The 22,746-nt window shown below is 40.4% G+C and overlaps 2 protein-coding genes across 2 annotated transcripts in view; one reads left to right on the forward strand and one right to left on the reverse strand.

The window, feature by feature from the left end:
- LOC134670051 (dynein regulatory complex subunit 2) overlaps positions 1-20,929 on the forward strand; it is a 31,200-nt gene extending 10,271 nt beyond the window's left edge. Inside the window, exons 5-9 of the mRNA XM_063527713.1 lie at positions 117-314; positions 17,239-17,433; positions 17,516-17,665; positions 18,731-18,960; positions 20,304-20,929. Of these exons, the coding sequence (XP_063383783.1) occupies positions 117-314; positions 17,239-17,433; positions 17,516-17,665; positions 18,731-18,960; positions 20,304-20,448 (918 nt within the window). The 3' untranslated portion in view covers positions 20,449-20,929. The remainder of the gene's footprint in view (positions 1-116; positions 315-17,238; positions 17,434-17,515; positions 17,666-18,730; positions 18,961-20,303) is intronic.
- Positions 20,930-21,140: 211 nt separating this feature from the next.
- Positions 21,141-21,749, reverse strand: LOC134670050 (uncharacterized). The gene has a single exon (XM_063527712.1). The coding sequence runs from the start codon at positions 21,633-21,635 to the stop codon at positions 21,216-21,218; it is 420 nt and encodes a 139-aa protein (XP_063383782.1). The 5' UTR covers positions 21,636-21,749; the 3' UTR covers positions 21,141-21,215.
- Positions 21,750-22,746: the final 997 nt, after the last annotated feature.

Genomic DNA, 22,746 nt, shown 5'->3' on the forward strand with positions numbered 1-22,746 from the left:
CGGACAGTGGAGTCTTAGTAATAGCCGTAATAGGGGGACCCTATTACGGCTATTTGGGTACGGAACCCTAAAAAAACACGCTAATATTTAGTGTAATGTCATAATTATGTTTCAAGCACGAAGAAGAGATGAGAAGCCTGTGCCGACCAAAGAAGCTGCAAATAGAGATGTACTGGAACCAGCTCCGAGACGTGTACAATTCTTTCCTGGAGAGGTTCAACCCCATCATGAGCCACTACAATAGCCTGAGGGAGAAGGACGACTTCTACCAGCAGGATATCGCTAGGAATGAGATACAAATACAACAAGCGTCGGTAAGAGATTGATTTTTATGGTCGGTTTAAATAGAGATGTACTGGAACCAGCTCCGAGACGTGTACAACTCTTTCTTGGAGAGGTTCAACCCCATCATGAGCCACTACAATAGTCTGAGGGAGAAGGACGACTTCTACCAGCAGGATATCGCTAGGAATGAGATACAAATACAACAGGCTTCGGTAAGAGATGGACTTTTTATGGTCGGTTTAAATAGAGATGTACCTACTGGGAGCAGCTCTGGGAAGTGTACAACTCTTTCTTGGAGAGGTTCAACCCCATCATGAGCCACTACAATAGTCTGAGGGAGAAGGACGACTTCTACCAGCAGGATATCGCTAGGAATGAGATACAAATACAACAAGTGTCGGTAAGAGATTGATTTTTTTGGTCGATTAAAATAGAAATATAGAGATGTACCTACTGGGAGCAGCTCTGAGACGTGTACAACTCTTTCCTGGAGAGGTTCAACCCCATCATGAGCCACTACAATAGCCTGAGGGAGAAGGACGACTTCTACCAGCGGGATATCGCTAGGAATGAGATACAAATACAACAGGCTTCGGTAAGAGATTGATTTTTTGGTAGTGTCCGACCGAAACATGTTTTTTTGCCGAAACCGAAACCGAAACCGAATGTTCGGCTTTGGCTCTAGTTTCGGCCGAAACCGAAACCGAAACCGAAACTTTTGTAGACTTGATAAAATCGTTGAAAAATGTCATAAAACCGCTTTTATACACATATTATGGGGCTGTCAACACCGAATGTCCTTGAAATTGATGTTACTTAAGCAGTTTTTTTAAGAAAATTACTAAGACCAAGATAATTCTGCAACGATTTTGATAACACACGCAGTGCAAGTGTTATTTTAAACGTCAAAACTTCTATGAAATTATGACGTACCAATAACATTTGCACTGGTTGCACTGCGTATCAAAATCATTGCAGAATTTTCTTGGTCTAACTCTATTCAGTCACTAGTCAAGCTAACATGTAGATACAGGGTCAACCAAAACACCAACCAAAAACGCGAGCGCAGCGAGCGCGAAATATTTTGTTAACAATATCGCAAGGCCAGGTACCGATCTTCACCTGGGCCTAAAAGTCCGAAGTGCCCCAGTGAGGCGAACTTTCATGCGAAGTCAAAGCCGTGCTTCAGGCTTCAGGATAAGTAGTTGAGCACAGACTCCAACTAATGTCCATTGTATTAAAAAGCGAGACCGCAGTTTCGTCGACGTTCGACGTTCGACGAAGCAAAAGTTTTTCGGAACTTATTTACCTACAAATATCATTTGATATTTACTATTTGCTTTTCGGTGAAGGAAAAACATCGTGAGGAAGCCGGACTAGTCCCGATAAGGCCTAGTTAACACTCTGGGTTTGAAGGTCAGTCTGATGGCAGTCGCTTTCGTAAAAACTAGTGCCTACATCAATTTTTGGGATTAGTTGTCTATTGGACCCCAGGCTCCCATTCCCATTGCCAGGGCACGGCAAAAATTCCGGGATTACGCGAGGAAGATGATGAGTTTTCTTTCATATTCTCTTGCCCAGGGCCCAGTAACATGCGACAGTGCTATCTCATTCACTCCGATACAATTAGACAGTGTGCGCGTTATAAGTATTGACAGCCTCTTAAAACTGCGTCGGCTGTCCAGTGGCGCCCTCATTAGTGGAATTGTGTTTTATAATAAACCAATTAATTTCTGTACCTATACATGAATCAGTATATGTAGATATTAATATTGTTGTCCTACTTATTCCCCAACTTTTGGTCTTTGTCCGAAGTACCATTTCGTAAGTTTCGGCCCGGCCGAAAGGTTCGGCCGTTTTTTGGCCGAAACCGAAACTACAGCCGAAACATGATTTTTTGGCCGAAACTGGCCGAAACCGAAACCGAAACCGAACCTTCGGTCGGACACTATTTTTTGGTCGGTTTAAATAGAAATATAGAGATGTACCTACTGGGAGCAGCTCTGAGACGTGTACAACTCTTTCCTGGAGAGGTTCAACCCCATCATGAGCCACTACAATAGTCTGAGGGAGAAGGACGACTTCTACCAGCGGGATATCGCTAGGAATGAGATACAAATACAACAGGCTTCGGTAAGAGATGGACTTTTTAGGGTCGTTTTAAATAGAGATATACCTACTGGGAGCAGCTCTGAGACGTGTACAATTCTTTCTTGGAGAGGTTCAACCCCATCATGAGCCACTACAATAGTCTGAGAGAGAAGGACGACATCTACCAGCAGGATATCGCTAGGAATGAGATACAAATACAACAAGCGTCGGTAAGAGATTGATTTTTATGGTCGGTTTAAATAGAGATGTACTGGAACCAGCTCCGAGACGTGTACAACTCTTTCTTGGAGAGGTTCAACCCCATCATGAGCCACTACAATAGCCTGAGAGAGAAGGACGACATCTACCAGCAGGATATCGCTAGGAATGAGATACAAATACAACAGGCGTCGGTAAGAGATTGATTTTTATGGTCGGTTTAAATAGAGATGTACTGGAACCAGCTCCGAGACGTGTACAACTCTTTCTTGGAGAGGTTCAACCCCATCATGAGCCACTACAATAGCCTGAGGGAGAAGGACGACTTCTACCAGCAGGATATCGCTAGGAATGAGATACAAATACAACAGGCGTCGGTAAGAGATTGATTTTTATGGTCGGTTTAAATAGAGATGTACTGGAACCAGCTCCGAGACGTGTACAACTCTTTCTTGGAGAGATTCAACCCCATCATGAGCCACTACAATAGTCTGAGGGAGAAGGACGACTTCTACCAACAGGATATCGCTAGGAATGAGATACAAATACAACAAGTGTCGGTAAGAGATTGATTTTTTTGGTCGGTTTAAATAGAAATATTGACATGTACCTACTGGGAGCAGCTCTGAGACGTGTACAACTCTTTCTTGGAGAGGTTCACCCCATCATGAGCCACTACAATAGCCTGAGAGAGAAGGACGACATCTACCAGCAGGATATCGCTAGGAATGAGATACAAATACAAACAGGCTTCGGTAAGTGATGAACTTTTTAAGGTCGGATTAGAAACATTACACTGAAAATTAATTGCATACCGACTAAAAGATGACTCACGCTGGACCGGACCGGGCCCGGGCTGAGGCGTTCGACATGGCATCTTCTATGACGGCTGGCCGGTGATCACGTGGTGCTTTCCATAGAAAACGAGGCGCCAGAAGCTCCGGCCTGGTCTAGCGTGAGTCATCCTTAATTTGTCTGTAGGAAAAAATGGCTTTGAAAAAAGTCGGCGCGAAGGATCGGTCTCCCATATCCATAGGTAAATAAATTGAATATCATGCCTTTTTCTTCAGACTAACTGGGTTTGCCAGGCTATAATAACTTATTTTATCTAAACCTACTGTAATACCTAAACCAAACCAAAACACAAAACCAAAGCTACAGTCGCCTGCAATAATATGTCTACTCTTCGAAGGCCGCAAAAATATCTGACACGATCTTATTTGTAAGAGATAAGAGATAAGAGATCTTTATTTGCATACCATAGTACAGATGTTAAATACATGGACCCTGGAAAGGGTGTAGCAAAATTTTGGTGGTTAACAATTTAGTTAATTAGTTAACAATAGTTTTGGTTATTATTACTACTGACTTATACTTAGGTTCGATATTATAATACTTATACATTAACATTATCTAAATTGCACTTCTCTACAAAGTAATACTTATACATTTTCTAAATTGCACTTTTAAGTTTAACAGCCTCTTCTAATGAATACTTGAATCTTATTACCTATAAACAAGGTTTACTAACTACATTACGTTTTAAGTACTTATTACTTTTTGTATTAATATAAAATATATATGTTATAATATAATACAATTATATTTATATTATCTGCACAAGTTACTATTTATTTATTACATATTTAGTATCATCCTCCATAAATTCGGCTATTGAGTAGTAACATTTATCCATCAGCATAGTTTTAAGGCGGTTTATGAAATTGGAGTCTGTTTTTAAATAAGTGGGGATTTTGTTATAAACATTTATGGCCCTGTAGTATGGTCCGTTCTTATATATTTCTAATTTAGGCTCCGGAAGTTCTATGTAGTGTTGACGTCGAGGGTTTTGACAAAATTGGAATAAATGTAGGTTTTTTCGGACAAATGTAGCTACTTCCAAAATGTACAGAGAGGGGAGGGTCAGTAAGTTAAGATCTTTGAAGTGTGGTCTACAGCTGTGGGGTGGATGTATATTTACTAGGATCCTGATACATTTTTTCTGCATGATGAAAACGTTTTGAATGTCGGTGCTGTGGCCCCACAAGAGAAGCCCGTAACGTAGCCATGCGACTGCTTGTGAGTGATACGCCGCCAGCGCACTGAGATGGTAACATAGTATTGCATCATAAATATTATTCGATTTAAAAGACCTTGTTAAGTAATTCGAGACGGAACTATGAACGACAGGAGAGAGTAATAAATTTAAACGAACGTATTCTGAGAACGAGGAAACCAAACGCTCGAAGTAATAAATTAATAAAACAAAGAAATATAAAAACAATACTATTGGTTTCTAGTTAGGGTCTAAGGAAGTTAAAAAAATACAATATGGACAAGTGTGCGATGGGACGGTTCAAGGAAAGGAATAAAGAAATTTATTAACTCTTAAGGTTGAATACGACCTAATATGAAGCCTACCGCTGACATATACGAGCGATTATACAATGCAGGCAACTACTCTGGGTTTTTCAAATTATTGCAGAATAAGTCAACACGTGCAAGTCAGCGGGTTGTCACTTAAAGGCGACAACGCATCTTCCACGAACTCCGGCGCCGCTAGGGGAGCGAGCGAGACAGCGCAGTGTGGAGGAGCGAGACGGAGCATTTGCGAGGAAGGGCTGCAAAGACACTGGACCAGAGACGAGCGAAAATATTCCCTGCTACATTGTATTTAGGTTAAGATAATATGTAAATAATAAAGTTGTAGTAATTAAGCTTGGTTAAGGTTGTAGAAGGAAGTTGAAGGCACTTATTTGAAAGACGCAGAAGAGAGAGGTTGTCTGACTTAATTCACCATTTTGACGATCAACAAGTATCTCAATACTATACCAAATAGAGAGTTGTAGAGTCAGTGTCGAGTGGCAGACGAGCAGCTAATACAAAGCTAAGTACTCTGTTAATGTGAGGTGACAAATCGGATATAAATACCAACCAATTTATCTCACCATATTTTCATAGCGTTGTAGAGCAAGGCCGTAGGGCTTTGTAGAATAGTCTTTGTAGACACGTATCCGATTAGTCACTGAAGATTGACCTCATTGTGTGTACTACTATACTGTGTTGGGCTGACGTATTGGTTGAGAAGAAATAAAGTAGTAATTACGTTCTTCTCTATAGACCGCGGGTTATTTCGCTATCACTTCGCTTCACCCCTTGTTATTGCCGAAACATATCAACCAATACTAGGCTAATATATTCTGATTGTGTATTTGTCTTGTGGAAATTTAGCTATACTCTCGTTCAACCTTTATAAAGACAGCGTATGTTAGTTGGCTAGGTTAGCTATATTGGTAATATAGATCTGATTAAGGTTCTTTATAAGTAACTTTGTTAACCTTTGTTTGAAAAGAGACCAAAAGAATAAACTGGAGGGGTTTCTTAGGCGGTTCTTCCTCTTTACGGTGTCCACCTTTCCGAATCGCTGGTACAAATAAACATCTATAAATTTGACTTGCTTTTGATTCAGTGTTTCCTCTCATATTCTAGTTTGGCCCTCAGCTTTCATAGTTACCTTGTAGTTAGGTTGGACAGACAAGAAGGTATTTGGTTAGAAACCGAGGTAATATCCATCATACCTTACATACCTGGCTTTAATAAGCGACTAGAACCGATTTCAGGTAGAAAAGCTTTGATGTGTACTGGTAGTTTTGACGCGGAATTGGAGGGGATCTAACCGGATGGGGATAACCTCTGAGGACGCTATTTGTGGGGTTTTATTTTGTACTGCTACTTATTACAGTCAACAGATTTAACAAATATAACTACTATTAGCACACGGGTGGGTAGGACGGTTATACGTCAAGAAGGCCTAGGGACTAGATTAATTATCAATACACATCAAGGTTATACGACTTGCGTAGAACAACCTGTGTCTACCTTATACGAGGCGCCGAGGGTTAGCTTAGTGGCCACTCACAAGTAATACTAAAGGTATACCGCTTAACACCAAATAAATCCGACATCACATAGTGCACCTGTGCACCTGCTAACCCTCCATACGAAATGCTAGCTAGCTTACACACACAGTAGACACAGGCCTCTACGTGGGTAGCGCAAACGGAATCAGTCCTAGAAGCTTTGGTATCTCAGAGACTGCCGTGCTCAGTATTTTTCACTTACGCTCAGGAAGAGCTGTTCCGCGCCTCCACCGGCGTCGGACGCGATACCGGTCGAGAATTAATTACTTTCGTCCCAGACGAACACGAGTTATAGTGGTTCAGGCTCTGTCCGTGAGGAAGTGGCTCTGAGGTGTGTGGCCAAGGTTAATGTTTGTCCAAGCCTTATTTTACAGGGCCATAATACCACTCCACGTGGTGCCGCATGACGCAGGATTCTAGACTTTGTGTCAAGATATTATAAAACAAAAAAAAGACACAACTAGAAGGACTTGATCTGTTACTCAAAATTACTACAAAATAAATAAACACAACGTAGGCATTTAAATTAAAATCGACGATCACTTTATAGAAATAAGAAAAAACAATTAAAAGTAAATACACTAAGAAGAGAGATTTCGATCCAGCCGAGTCATTAGTACCAGCGACTTTAGTCTAAAGATTGGAGAGGGGTGTTTTACAATATAGGATTTTCTAATTCAGATTTAAAAGGTTGAACGAGTGTACTATTTTGTGTGCTATTTTAATATAGCGTTCAATTTTTTTTCGTTCCTTGAACCGTCTAATCGTAGCAGGATGTCAGGACGTGGTAGTAAAGTTCGTGGTGCAAAACGTAGCGCCGTAACGAATAGTAGCGAATCAAGTAAACAACGACGAATTGAAATTGACAATGACGAGGAGCAGCAAGCTAGTGTAGATTTGTTTGCTTTACAGCAGCGTAGTTTTGAGTCTCTTTTAACTAGGTTTGACGAGCTAGTAAAGCGTGTGGACTCTATGTCGTCAACCGCAAGTGGGAGTAGTGAGAGTGCAGTCTCGCGGACCGAATCCGAGGCGGCGCAGAACATAGAGGCGGACGGGAACGCGTGCAGTAATAAGAGGACTAGCGTTTATGTGATGCCGCCGTTCACTAAGCCCAGCTTTAATGGAAATAACGACCCAAATCCAATGAAATTCATTGAAAAATTACGTAGATACGTTAATTCGATTAACGCGCAAGATAGGGTCTTAGATGTAGTGACCGAGTGCCTGACGGGATCCGCGCGTACTGTCTTGGGATTAGATAGTAAAAATTGGCGAAATTTCGAAGATTTTGAGATGGATTTTAAGAATAGATACTGGACCAAACAACATCAGGAGGCCGCGAAAATTAGACTTATTAAAGGAAAGTTCGATGCTAAAGGGAAACTGAGTATGGGGGAGCACTTCGCAGAACAAGTCGATACGGTTAGTGCGTTAACTATACCGTTAGAGGAGAGTGACTTAGTAGGATATATTATGCGTCACTATCCGAAGGATGTACAACAAATGTGGTACACATATACACGGGTAGGGAAAGTTAGCGTACGGGCAGCGACGGACTTCTTGTTCGATTACGACCAGAATATTAGTTCCGATAGTGTTAATGGTAGTGTGGCAGGCCAGGGAACTAGCAGGGACAATTTTTCGCATAGACAATCGTTTAATAGGAGAGGAATAGGACATACGCGTGGTAATACACCCTTAGTCGCAATACTAGAGGGAAGACAAGATGGCGAAAATCAAAGGTCGTATAGAGGCAGGTGGCGCGGACGAGGTAGAAATAATTATAACAGGCGCAATTTCCCGGCAATCAAATGGGAACCGGCTTCTTCGTCGTCAACAAGTAGGCCTAGTTTTTCACAGGAGTCTTCAAGTCCAGGAATCGCGGGAAATAATCAATCCGCGGGCACTGGGGTAGGTTCGGGTCAGGGAAACGGGGCTCAGTCGAACAAATAAGTCCCGTTTGTAAGACTGTAGATAAAGAGGTAAAACGGGACGCGGTGGTTAGTAGCATAGGTGTAGCTTATAAGTTAATGAATCGCTGGGGTTGGCGTGCGGGGCAAGGTTTAGGCAAGCTAGGAGATGGGGACAGGAAACCGATAGGTTGTGGTGCGCGTTTAGGGTTAGATAAATCTAGAACGTTAGAATGCATAGGTAGACTTTTTAGCGATAAGAACGAGCGGGCTATGTTATGTGAAGAATGGGGTAGACCGTGCGTTACGTGTTATAACAGGAAAGGGGAATTATATACCATTCTTGACGACTTAGATGAAAGTATAGACGAACAAGAGGGGAACGTAGACCCGACGTTGCCAAGATTACCTGAGGTAGAAATTAAAGTAGGTAGTCGTGTGATAAAGGCACTGATAGACACAGGGAGTCAGATAACGGCTATTTCCGGTGAATTATATGTTAATTTGAGATCGGAGCTAGGACCATTACCCGAAATACCTATACCCGCGATACATCTTACGGGAGCTTTTGGGTCTAGAAGCGAAAATGTTAGGAGTCTTTATCTAATTACTATAGAAATTGCAAAAACACAAGTCGAGACTCCCGCGCTAGTACTACAAAAGATACGACGGTCAGTTATTTTAGGCTGGGATTGGTTGAGGAGAGTGAAAGGGACTATTGATTGTGAGGATCAAAGTTTAACAATAAAACATTTAGGAGTGAGGGCGAATGCGACGTTCAGCGGTCAGACTGAAGAAGATCGTCTAGCTAAAGTCATGTATTCCTTGGAGGCCTTGGCCGAGCTGGGGACACAAACGAACGATGTTAGGACGTTTGGCGAAGGTGCAGGTTCCGAACTTATTGATAGGTATATAGCGATTATGGACGTCGATGAACAGCATAGGACCTTGCTGTTGCGGACATTGAAGAAACACCAAAATGTGTTTTCACAGAAGTTAGGGCTGACAAATAAATATACGCACGAGATTAAAATGCAAGATGAGACCCCATTTATAAAGCGTAGTTACCCGATACCGTTTGCACATAGGGAATTAGTAAAGGCAAAAATAGACGAATTAGAGAGTTTAGGCGTTATCAAACGTGAGGCCACTGCGTATTGTAGTCCACTTACCTATACGAAGAAGAAGGACGGCTCCGTAAGATTATTACTAGATGCGCGAGAACTTAACAAAAGAATGTTAGGGGACGCGGAGGCACCACCAATTACATCAGAGATTTTACAATCATTCCACGGGGTAAATTACATTAGTTTGATTGATCTCAATAATGCATACTTCCAAATACCGATTCATAAAGACTCAACCAAGTATACTGGTTTCACGTTCATGGGCAAAAGTTATACATACGCCGTATTGCCTCAAGGGTTGAAGACATCAGTAGCTAGCTTTTCTCGAGCAATGGACATAATATTGGGCGGAGTTAGGGCGTTTTGTGTGAATTATTTAGACGATTTAATTGTATATACGATTGGGAACCTTGATTTACATCTATCACATATTGATCAGGTTCTTGAGAAGTTACATGACGCAAATATGACTTGTAATATAGAGAAATGTAAATTTCTGCAAGTGGAAGTAAAGCTGTTAGGGCATATAGTTAGCACTAAAGGGATTCAAATGGACCCAGACAAGACAAAAGCTATCCAGGATTTCCCTATTCCCAAAAACGCGAAACAAGTCAGGGCGTTCTTGGGGCTTATCAATTATTTCAGACGATTTATAGAAAGGTATGGGGAGGAAACCAGACCGCTATGCGATCTGTTGAAACGGGATGTCATGTTTAAGTGGACACATGTAGAGAATGAATGTTTTGAACGGGTTAAAGCGCTATTTTTGAAATCAGTAATGTTAGTACATCCGGACATAAATAAGACTTACTATCTACAAACGGATAGTAGCGCCATAGGCATTGCGGGGTGCGTGTATCAATTATCGGATACGGGTGAGAGACAAGTGATAGGGTTCTGTAGTAAAGGGCTTACCGAAGCGGAAATGAGATGGACAGTCACGGAACAAGAATTATGGGCTATTATATACAGTTTAGCTAAATTCGAGACTTACCTACGGGGAGCAAAATTAGTAATACGAACCGATCATAAAAGCCTTACGTTTCTGAATTCATGCAAGTTACTGAGTGCACGCATGATCCGTTGGGTACACTACATAGGACGATTTGATTATCAAATAGAGTATGTAAAGGGTATCGATAATGTGGTAGCAGACGTCCTATCGCGGCACATAGAAGGGGTGACAGACATAAAGACTACGAAGTTACAACAACCCGAAATAAATTTATTTGAAGTTGCAAATTCTGGGCTCGTTAGAGATCGGTTGGCAGAGATAGGAAAGCATCAGGTAGAGGACGAATATTTAAAGAAGGTATTACTTCAGTTATCCAATAAAGAGAAGGTTAACGGGGATAAAAGGTCTCGATTTTATGAAGTCGTAGATGGAGTTCTCTATTATGTGAATCCGAAGTCAGGAGGACGTATGTTAGTTATTCCGGGAAAATTACAGAGGGACTTGATAACTAATATCCACGAAGAAATAGGTCATTATGGCAGGTTTAAAGTTTTAGCATTGATGAAGAAAAGATATTACTTCCCCGGTATGTCGCACATAATAGGAAATGTCTTGCGCCAATGCGACGTCTGTCAAAAATCTAAACATGCGTTAGATAACCATTCTGGGCCATGTAAGCCAGTGATTGTTAAAGAAGTAGGAGAAATAGTATTTGGTGACTTTTATGGACCACTACCTTCAGGACGGTTTGGTAAAACATATATTTTTGTGATGCAGGATGCGTTTAGCAAGTATATACAGCTATATCCATTAAGCAAGGCAACAGGTAGTGGTGCATTGGGCTGCGTGAAGAAGTTTCACAAATTGATCAAAATAGGACGAATTATAACGGATAATGGATCACATCCCAAGTAGCACAGATAGCTCTATAACTACTCACTTTTAGTTCTATTTAACGCTCTGTGCGTATTAAGACTCTTATAAGAGCACACTCGTGGTCCTACAGCTGTATAATAGATCTCAGTGATATTTATATAGCTTAGGGCTGATTAAACGCTGCATTACGGCTCTGAAAACTACCATTAATACGCAAAGAGTGATATAAAGGTATATTTGCTACGACTTTATACAGCTTTAAGGGTTATCAAATGCTTTAACCGTTATAAGGTCTGTTTAGTGGATAAAATTACGCCATGTGCTGTATAAGGAGGTAATTGTGGACTTTTATTACGTTGACTTATTAAGGGAGCACAAGTGAACTATTATGAAGCTAATAGACGTATAATGGAACACATGTGGCACATAATACAGCTTGTCGCATAACATGTTTACCGCTAAGCAACTTTTATTACGCTGACTTTTAAGGGAGTACGAGTGAACTATTATGAAGCCAATAGACGTATAATGGAACATACGTGGCGCATAATACAGCTTATAGCTGAACATGTTTACTGCTAAGCAGCTTTTATTATTCTGACTTTTTAAGGAAGCACGAATGAACTATTATGAAGCCAATAGACGTATAATGGAACACATGGGGCGCATAATACAGCTTATCGCTGAACATGTTTACCGCTAAGCAGCTTTTATTACGCTGACCTTTAAGGGAGCACGAGTGAACTAATATGAAGCCAATAGACGTATAAATGGAACACATGTGGCGCATAATACAGCTTATAGCTGAACATGTTTACCGCTAAGCAGCTTTTATTTCACTGACTTATTATAAGGGAGAACGAGTGAACTATTATGAAACCAATAGAAGTATAATCGAACACATGTGGCGCATAATACGGCTTAGCGCTGAACATGTTTACCGCTAAGCAGCCTATTATACTACCATTGAGACTGTCTGCATAGCGGCTGTTTAAACGTTCACAAGATGCCTTATAACTGTTTAGAGGTTCACTAGTGTATCGAAATAACGACTTGGACTTTATAGTGGTTCACTTAAGTATCTTTATCAGATATATAACAGTCTTATGCTGCATATTAGAATTTTAATGGTTCACGTTGCTTTTTAACATTGATCGCCATTTTATTGTAGATAACCTACAAAATTGAAATTACTTTTCCAACTTTTAAGGGTAACAAAAAGGTTTTGTGCATGAGTTCTTAACCTAAATCATTAGTTTAGTACTTCCTATAACGTATTATTAACTTTTTATCTCATAATTCTGCCCAAACCACTGAAATAGTTTTTACACATAGCTTATTTATATCATTAAATTAAATAAATACTGATTATATTCGTGGCGCACTGAAATTTTCTTAGATAATGTATATATATAATGTCAATAAACTTGCATTCCCAAACATCTTTCTCGCGTAAATATATAAAAGATCATGTATTAACATTCAACTAAACACTTTAACAAAATGACTTATGGCGTCGTTGCGCTTAACGTTTTTACTTCAATATAAATATGTTCACCTCTGCGTTCATCGTCAGTGTCACTATACTAAATAATAGCTGCTTTTTAAGGCAGAGGTGTAAAAGTATGTTATTAATTATCTTTTATTCAGCCCAACGTCAATCTTTCCCGGTATTAGGGTGCACATGTGACATATTAGCTGAATAAAGGGTAACTGGTGGTCTCTTACCCAGTCAATATACACCTCTTATAACTCCTGTTGCCACTTATAATTCCGTTAAATTGCTGCTACAGCGCTCTTAAGTAGCTATGTGAACTTAAGGCTGCCTAATTTGTGCCCATTTAAGAGTAATAAAAGCTGAAAAGACGCTTATACAGCTCTTATGCAGCTTTTTTATTTCAGCTTCAAGCGTATTCTTACTTCATTATGCGGCTGCTATACAGCAAATCTGTGCTACTTGGGGTTCATTTCAAATACTTGGGAGAAAGGGATAGCACAGTTAGGTATCCAACTAGGGCATACCTCGGTACGTAATCCAAGGGCAAATTCGTGTGAGCGGGTTAACAAAGAGTTAGGAAGGATGTTTAGGACGTATTGCAGTAAATCACACAAATCATGGGTTGACGTAGTCTCACAGATCGAAGATTGCTATAACCATGTTATCCAGGTCTCAACCGGGTTTACTCCATTAGAGATACTACGCGGGGAGGGCACGAAGCTCTCTAGTGATTTGACAATAGGTTATCAGGTAACGGGACACATCGGTATGGCAATTAGTGAAATTCGCGAAAGGGCTAGGGACAATTTAGCAAAGGCGGCGGAAGATAGGAAACAGTCATATGATAAAACACATCGGTTGATACAATTTAATATTGGGGATTATGTAAAGCTTAAAGCTTTTCCCAAATCGGAAGCTGACAAAAAGCTAACTAAAAAGTTTTCACAATTATATATAGGACCGTTCAGGATAGGAGCTATACCGTATGATAATGTATATACGTTAGTTTGTCCAGATACAGGTGAATTTAAAGGGAATTACAATGCGGTATACCTTTTCCGTTATTATACAGATCGTAACAACAGTAGAGATTAACAGGTTGACGGTCAGTGAGTCAGGGCAGGTAGAGATAGATAGAAGACAATAGATATAGCGCCGGCGTTCAGTAGTTATTGTTCGGGTTTATGACACACTTGGCATAGTAGAACCGCAGTAAATGGGGTGTTTGAAGCTATTGTTTAGGAAGTAATAGTTGAGAGGTTTTTTTGTTAGGCATTGTATAAGTTACAATAGGTTTATGATAGGGTTAAGGGAGTAGGATAAGTAGCTATTAACTAATCTTATTTTGTTGTAGACGACCAAAAGAATGGTTATACGTTTTGATCGACCACAAGAGAGGGGGGTGAGATGGTAACATAGTATTGCATCATAAATATTATTCGATTTAAAAGACCTTGTTAAGTAATTCGAGACGGAACTATGAACGACAGGAGAGAGTAATAAATTTAAACGAACGTATTCTGAGAACGAGGAAACCAAACGCTCGAAGTAATAAATTAATAAAACAAAGAAATATAAAAACAATACTATTGGTTTCTAGTTAGGGTCTAAGGAAGTTAAAAAAATACAATATGGACAAGTGTGCGATGGGACGGTTCAAGGAAAGGAATAAAGAAATTTATTAACTCTTAAGGTTGAATACGACCTAATATGAAGCCTACCGCTGACATATACGAGCGATTATACAATGCAGGCAACTACTCTGGGTTTTTCAAATTATTGCAGAATAAGTCAACACGTGCAAGTCAGCGGGTTGTCACTTAAAGGCGACAACGCATCTTCCACGAACTCCGGCGCCGCTAGGGGAGCGAGCGAGACAGCGCAGTGTGGAGGAGCGAGACGGAGCATTTGCGAGGAAGGGCTGCAAAGACACTGGACCAGAGACGAGCGAAAATATTCCCTGCTACATTGTATTTAGGTTAAGATAATATGTAAATAATAAAGTTGTAGTAATTAAGCTTGGTTAAGGTTGTAGAAGGAAGTTGAAGGCACTTATTTGAAAGACGCAGAAGAGAGAGGTTGTCTGACTTAATTCACCATTTTGACGATCAACAAGTATCTCAATACTATACCAAATAGAGAGTTGTAGAGTCAGTGTCGAGTGGCAGACGAGCAGCTAATACAAAGCTAAGTACTCTGTTAATGTGAGGTGACAAATCGGATATAAATACCAACCAATTTATCTCACCATATTTTCATAGCGTTGTAGAGCAAGGCCGTAGGGCTTTGTAGAATAGTCTTTGTAGACACGTATCCGATTAGTCACTGAAGATTGACCTCATTGTGTGTACTACTATACTGTGTTGGGCTGACGTATTGGTTGAGAAGAAATAAAGTAGTAATTACGTTCTTCTCTATAGACCGCGGGTTATTTCGCTATCACTTCGCTTCACCCCTTGTTATTGCCGAAACATATCAACCAATACTAGGCTAATATATTCTGATTGTGTATTTGTCTTGTGGAAATTTAGCTATACTCTCGTTCAACCTTTATAAAGACAGCGTATGTTAGTTGGCTAGGTTAGCTATATTGGTAATATAGATCTGATTAAGGTTCTTTATAAGTAACTTTGTTAACCTTTGTTTGAAAAGAGACCAAAAGAATAAACTGGAGGGGTTTCTTAGGCGGTTCTTCCTCTTTACGGTGTCCACCTTTCCGAATCGCTGGTACAAATAAACATCTATAAATTTGACTTGCTTTTGATTCAGTGTTTCCTCTCATATTCTAGTTTGGCCCTCAGCTTTCATAGTTACCTTGTAGTTAGGTTGGACAGACAAGAAGGTATTTGGTTAGAAACCGAGGTAATATCCATCATACCTTACATACCTGGCTTTAATAAGCGACTAGAACCGATTTCAGGTAGAAAAGCTTTGATGTGTACTGGTAGTTTTGACGCGGAATTGGAGGGGATCTAACCGGATGGGGATAACCTCTGAGGACGCTATTTGTGGGGTTTTATTTTGTACTGCTACTTATTACAGTCAACAGATTTAACAAATATAACTACTATTAGCACACGGGTGGGTAGGACGGTTATACGTCAAGAAGGCCTAGGGACTAGATTAATTATCAATACACATCAAGGTTATACGACTTGCGTAGAACAACCTGTGTCTACCTTATACGAGGCGCCGAGGGTTAGCTTAGTGGCCACTCACAAGTAATACTAAAGGTATACCGCTTAACACCAAATAAATCCGACATCACATAGTGCACCTGTGCACCTGCTAACCCTCCATACGAAATGCTAGCTAGCTTACACACACAGTAGACACAGGCCTCTACGTGGGTAGCGCAAACGGAATCAGTCCTAGAAGCTTTGGTATCTCAGAGACTGCCGTGCTCAGTATTTTTCACTTACGCTCAGGAAGAGCTGTTCCGCGCCTCCACCGGCGTCGGACGCGATACCGGTCGAGAATTAATTACTTTCGTCCCAGACGAACACGAGTTATAGTGGTTCAGGCTCTGTCCGTGAGGAAGTGGCTCTGAGGTGTGTGGCCAAGGTTAATGTTTGTCCAAGCCTTATTTTACAGGGCCATAATACCACTCCAGCACACTCTAAGGTAGTGCTACACTTCAATACGCTAAGTGCATACACAAATCGGGCAAGTTTATTTTTAATTTTTTCTACATGTTTTTTCCATGTCAAATGGCTGTCTAGTGTAAGGCCCAATAATGTGCAGTCGGGTACTTCTTCAATATTTAGGTTGTTTATTACAGTTTTGAGATTTAGGGGTTGCTTTTGTCTTGGTCTGAATTGGATTAATTTTGATTTATCATTATTTATTATGAGGTTGTGATCGTTGAGCCAATGAGTTATTGAATTAAAAGTTTGTTCTATGTAGGAACTGCAGCTATTGTTAACTGGGCATTGGAATAAGATGGATATGTCGTCGGCAAACATAACGACTTTGTGTTCAGTGGATTTTGGAAGGTCATTTATGTAAATGAGGAATAGGATGCACCCTATGACACTTCCTTGTGGGATTGAGTTCTCGATATATCGTATATTGGATTGGATAGTGTGTAATGTTCTGGTTTGGTTATCAAGGTGTTCTATTTCTACATATTGTTGTCGTGACGTGAGATATGACTTCATCCAATCTAATGCTTTACCACGTATGCCTATTGCGTTTAATTTTTGTAACAGTATGGGGTGTGACACTCTGTCATATGCTTTGGACATGTATATACGTAGACATGTATATATGTAGAGCCATATAAGAGTGTGTCACTTATTTTGCGGCCTTCGAAGAGTAACATACAAACTATTTAGGTACCTTAACATGTTTTCAGGAATTGATCTTAACTTTGCAAAAGGAATGGATGAAATCTACAAACACCATGGCCGCGAAGCTAAAAAAAATGTTGGCGCACAAAGAGGACTTAGCTAGAAAGTACTGGCAGATGAAGAGAGACGCAAAGATAGAACGGAGCAGGACGGAGGAATACCTGGCAACGATGGTGGATGCCAGTCAAGACGCCACAAAAGTGTGTGTTCTTTCTTAACCTACTTTGTATTAAATGGATGACCCCTTACTTTCTGAAGCTTATTTACTGAAATTAATTACAGCGCCTCGAAGATGTAAAGGAGAAGTTGGATAAAATAATGCAAATGGCAGAGATATGCCGCAAGTACGAGGTAGAGGGAGACAACGATGTGATGCAGAGTGAGGGAGACGGGGAGATACTGGAGTTTGAGAACCTGGACAGCGCTATGATCGTAAGTTCCTAAACTTCTGCCTTTAAACTTAAGCCAGTCTTCTCCGAGACCACGGGGACAACGCCGTCCTCGAAACGTCGGAGGTAAATCCTAAAACTTAAATACGCGATTAAGTCCCGTTGTGTAGTTTCATAATGTTAAATAATCGTGAAAGTTTAAATCAGTGTTCTGCCTTAACACAAAACAGTGTCATAAAGTTAGTCTGGAAGAGTAAGTACGCTTTTTAACGATGGCTGTCTGTTGTTCACCTCTACTTGATATTTGCTGCAGGTATTTTCTTGTATTGCGTGCAATAAAGAGTAATAGATATTTTCACCACACCAGCTCGGAAAGACTTACTTTGCACTTCAAAAACGAATAGCAAAGTTGCATTTTATTCACATGTGAGGCAAAGTAATCCAATGCAAATTTTGAGTTGTTTTCTTATGTTTGCTGGTAGAATTGATTTTTAAATGATGATTTTGGATGATAAATATTTAATAACATTCATTTGGATTTGATTTTGTTTGATATTTTACATTTAATATTTGCTTTGGATTGGTGTGGTGAAAAATTTTGTGTTTCACTCGGGGGCAAATTTTGTTCAACCCTCGTGCTTTGAAACCCTCACAATGCTCAAGATTCCATTTTTCGAACCACTCGCTACGCTCGTGGTTCAATTTTGGAATCTTTCGCTTGCTCGGGTATCAATATTAGCACGAGCGGTTAAACAACAACTTTACCCCCTTGTAAAACAAATAACTATTGTATTGTAATGTGACGAAGATTTAAACAGCACATCACCTCGATCTAACTAGCATAACCTTATTGGGAACGAGCGAAGTCGGTGGCGCTGATCGTCACAAACACAGGTAATTTTATGGAATGTCCGACATTAGTACTAGCGGCAGCCGCTTGAACTAATTTTACTCCATAAGATTTAACGTAGAAATTCCGACAAAATGAGGGCAGCACCAGTCGTGCACATAGCGAATAGATGACCGGAGTTGAGTTATAAGCAATACTTAAATTGTCAAGCCTGAAAACACTTCTAAAATGTTTAAATAAGTACCTATCTTATTTTAGAATGAATATAAAGAATACAGCAAGATGGATAAGCTGATACTAAAAATGAACAAAGTGAAAGTACAGGCCATTTGCCTTCGAGCCGAGAAAAACAAACTGGCGGCCGAGAACGTCCAGCTCAAGCATTACTTAAAGAGGTTCCTGACAGAGCTGGCCCTTAAGGGAACGAAGGCTAGGCCGCTCAGTGTATCGCTGCCGAGGACGCAGAAGACAGATGCTGGGAAAGCCTTGTAAGTATCACAAGTAGTTTAACCGAGTGACTTATCTCATGGCTCCTCTACACGATGGGCCAGCGCCGGCCACTCCAAGGGACGCAGCCATGCGGTAGAATGAGATAGCAATATCACTTGCTCCCTCTAACGCATAAATGCGTCCTTTGGCGTGGCCGGCGCTGGCCCATCGTGTAGAGGAGCCGTCACGTAAGTTGGTTGACCATTATACTGATGGGTTGAAATCGTCAGAACTGATGCCGAATACCGAGTTGAGATTTTTGGCATGGCCACGTATGGCTATACTAGTCATCACTTTTAGCCCCCCCCCCCCCACATCTAGCGTCTTTCGAGCGTCGGCGTCTACAACTCTATGGCCGCTGCTCGACGCAACGTCGACGCAACTGCGCAGCGACGTCATTTTCCATAGCGCTGACCAGACGCCGACGCTCGAAAGACGCTAGATGTGGGGAGCCCTTAGTTCCCAACTAGCCAAAATTAACACATTCTCTCTCTCTCTCTCTCTCTCTCGTCCTAACTATGGATTCCGGGTCCATATTGGGTCGCATAATGATTGATTGTCCTAATGTAATGTTCCGCATAAAACTCTTTTCGCATAATTGTTACTGTGCTGGAAATATTAACATTTCACATATTAAATTATAACACAAACCTAACCTAACCTACCCTATTCTACACAACCTATGCAAAATATTTTCGAAAATACTTTCTGTTTCAGCTGGAGAAAAAATATGCCAAAAGAGATTTATGAGTAACATGACATTATGACAATCAATTATTATGCGATGAGATAGGATCCCTTGGATTATACATTCTGGCCCCTGCTAGGTCCATCCTGGTCCTTACCTAATTTCTCTTTCTTTTTTCGGTGCCTTTAATACTCATGGTTTATCCTTGTTCTTTTGCACTAAGTGAATACTTAGGGTCCCCCCACATCTGGCGTCTTTCGAGCGTCGGCGTCTGTCGGCGTCGGTCCAGCGCTATGGAAAATGACGTCGCTGCGCAGTTGCGTCAACGCTGCGTCGACGTTGCGTCGACGTCGGCCATAGAATTGTAGACGCCGACGCTCGAAAGACGCCAGATGTGGGGGGGGGCCTTACTATTATATCGCGATATTATTGCCTGAAGTATCCTCATATTTCAATACACTACACTTACCATTGTGTTTTAAATTTGTTTTGAGCTGGCTTCTCGATTCGGTGACACATTGGCCAGCGGGGGTGGAAAGTAGCAAACCCAATTTCATATAGTCTGTTTCATGTGACCATACTATCGCCTACTCTTTCACAATACATATCGAAAATACGATAGTATTTCATACTAATTATGCCCCAAAATTGCAGGAACCGTCCAGTGACATGCATAGAAGGAGCCCTTTCGAATGCAGTCCTACATGAGAAACGGATGAAGTTGGAGGCCCGGAAACAGAAGGAGTGTGCCATGCGGTCCTATCCCCGTGTCCAGTGCTGGATAGACAATGCTTATTAACAAACCCTGTTATCAATTTTGCAGTTTGTTGCCCCAGGCACTGTAGCCGCCCCTTCTCATCTCACCACCCATCATATTGACTGCTGCAAATGAGATCTGACGGCTGGGCAAATCTGCTACTATATGTCGATACCTATATAATACGGTGATCTGTTGTATACACTGTGTAACATAAGGAAACCAAATAATTTTAACAGCATATTCCTGATCATATTTAGAGGCATAATATGATCAGGAATTTTTTCCTTCTTTTGACCTCAGAAAGGCGTGGTAAAATTATTCAGTTTCCTCATGTTACACCATGTATTATCAGGAAATCTGGTGGGAACCAAGAACAATTAATGCTACTAGTTCTAAGAAAAATGCCAAACCTAATCTTACAGGATCTATCTTTCTTTTGATGGAAAAAGACACTAATTATCATTCATCGGCAATTTGGTTGCCACGCAACAGGATCTAGTATAAACCGCTTGTATTAATATGCCAGTAAACCCACAATAGTGAATGGATTGTTAATAAAAGTTCTATTTAAGTAGTGTTGAAGTATAATTATCTACTACAAACATTGAATAAAATAAAAAACATTGTATTTAATTCCAGGTGGCAACCAAATCACCAATCATTACCAATTTTATTATTGTGTAATTTTAACATTAAAGGAAATGGTTTAACAAGGTTCCAGAAATACCAAATGTTTTATATGAATTTTATTCTTGAAATGTACAGTATAACAAACTTACATGCTAAAATATCCAATAAAGCCGCAATCATTCCATTGGCATTACACCATTTAACCCATTTGATCCTTCATCCCCAAGGTTCCAGGGATCATCAAGGGCTGCTAACAGTCTCGCCAAGCCTTTGTGTCCTTCTACATCGACATTTTTGGCCATTTCTTGATTAAATGGCACATATTCATCGCATAGTATGCTCTTCCCTTGAGACACGCCAAATATCTCGTACCAGCCTTCCAAAGGCTCGTCTAAGGGCTTCCTCAGCTTGATAAGTACTTCTTGGTCATCGACGGTCTTGATGTAAAAACCCTCGCTCGCTGATACTCTAGTGATTTTGCCCCAAATCGCCACTTTCGCGCCATTTCTTTGTGTGAGATTGCCGGCAGTCACGTATGGAACAAACTCGTCGTTGTCTGGGTACTGGTTATCTTCAAAATCGTCGTGATCGCCCATTTTCTTTTTTTAGTGTTAATATAAGACGGGAGACAGTGTTTTAGGATAAGAATTTGAGAGAAAGTACAAAACTATCACACAAAATAAGTTTGGTTACCTACTTTTTTTACTTTTTTTTTGCTTTTTGACAGAAGCACAGATAGTATAGAGCTGTCTCTGGGGGAACGTTCAGAAATAATAATTCTACTCAATTAGTCGGCGTACAAAATCGTTATATTATACGTACGTCGGTCATAAAATATGTATGTTTCGAGTACATATTATTCAAAAATATTATTTAAATTTAAAATCGTCATAATCATGCTAAATTATAACCTTCCCAAAAAAAATTCGAGAACGTCCCTGTTAATTTGGAGTTCGCAATGCTACGTGATTGTTCCTAAACGGCTTCGCGCCGCGATTCGCGCACGAGTGTGGAGGGGGCTTATGACAAATCGTTGTCGATTATCGTAACGATTTGTCATACACACGGTTCGATTTATCTGCACAGCCGGACTGCACAGTTTTATCGCAACGATTTATCGTTACGTATGTAGCCGGCAGTAGCCACTCTGCATTGCTCCGAGCAATTATTAGGGTTGGCACCACTTGACTTCCTTTTGCGTGCATGACCACAGATTAGATATAATTGAATTTTGACAACCCTAAATAACCGAAAAGGATAATGCCATGAAAAAGGGATAGCATGATTCGACCCTGAACCACTGTCAAACTTCGGTTTTATATATTATAGGAAGTTTCCTTTCTGTGCGGTAGTCATAGACATAATATATATATAGACGGTGTCTCAGCGAGCTGTCACTGTTGCCACTTTTGTTTAGTGTACGATTAACAATGAGGCCCACGTTGCTGTAGCCATGTCGATAAAGTCATATCGATAAACTATCGACATTTCTTGCAATTTTAATTTTACTTCAAAGGCTTAACGATACCTAAAATGACCAAAAACGCTTTTATTCTTTATTGTGGTTATCAGATCACAATTTTATAGTCACGCCCCAGCAGGGAACCAAGGGAAAGTTCAGATATTTAATTAAAATACATAAATACCTCCTAAAATAGGTGTTCCGCAATAATTGAATTATATTATTATATTATAATATATTCATTA

Source organism: Cydia fagiglandana, chromosome 13 (assembly GCF_963556715.1).
Source record: "Cydia fagiglandana chromosome 13, ilCydFagi1.1, whole genome shotgun sequence".
Lineage (NCBI taxonomy): Eukaryota > Metazoa > Arthropoda > Insecta > Lepidoptera > Tortricidae > Cydia > Cydia fagiglandana.

Bases quoted from the DNA above. Each gene is read 5' to 3' on its own strand.
- LOC134670050 (XM_063527712.1), bottom strand. From the start codon at position 21,635: ATGGGCGATCACGACGATTTTGAAGATAACCAGTACCCAGACAACGAC.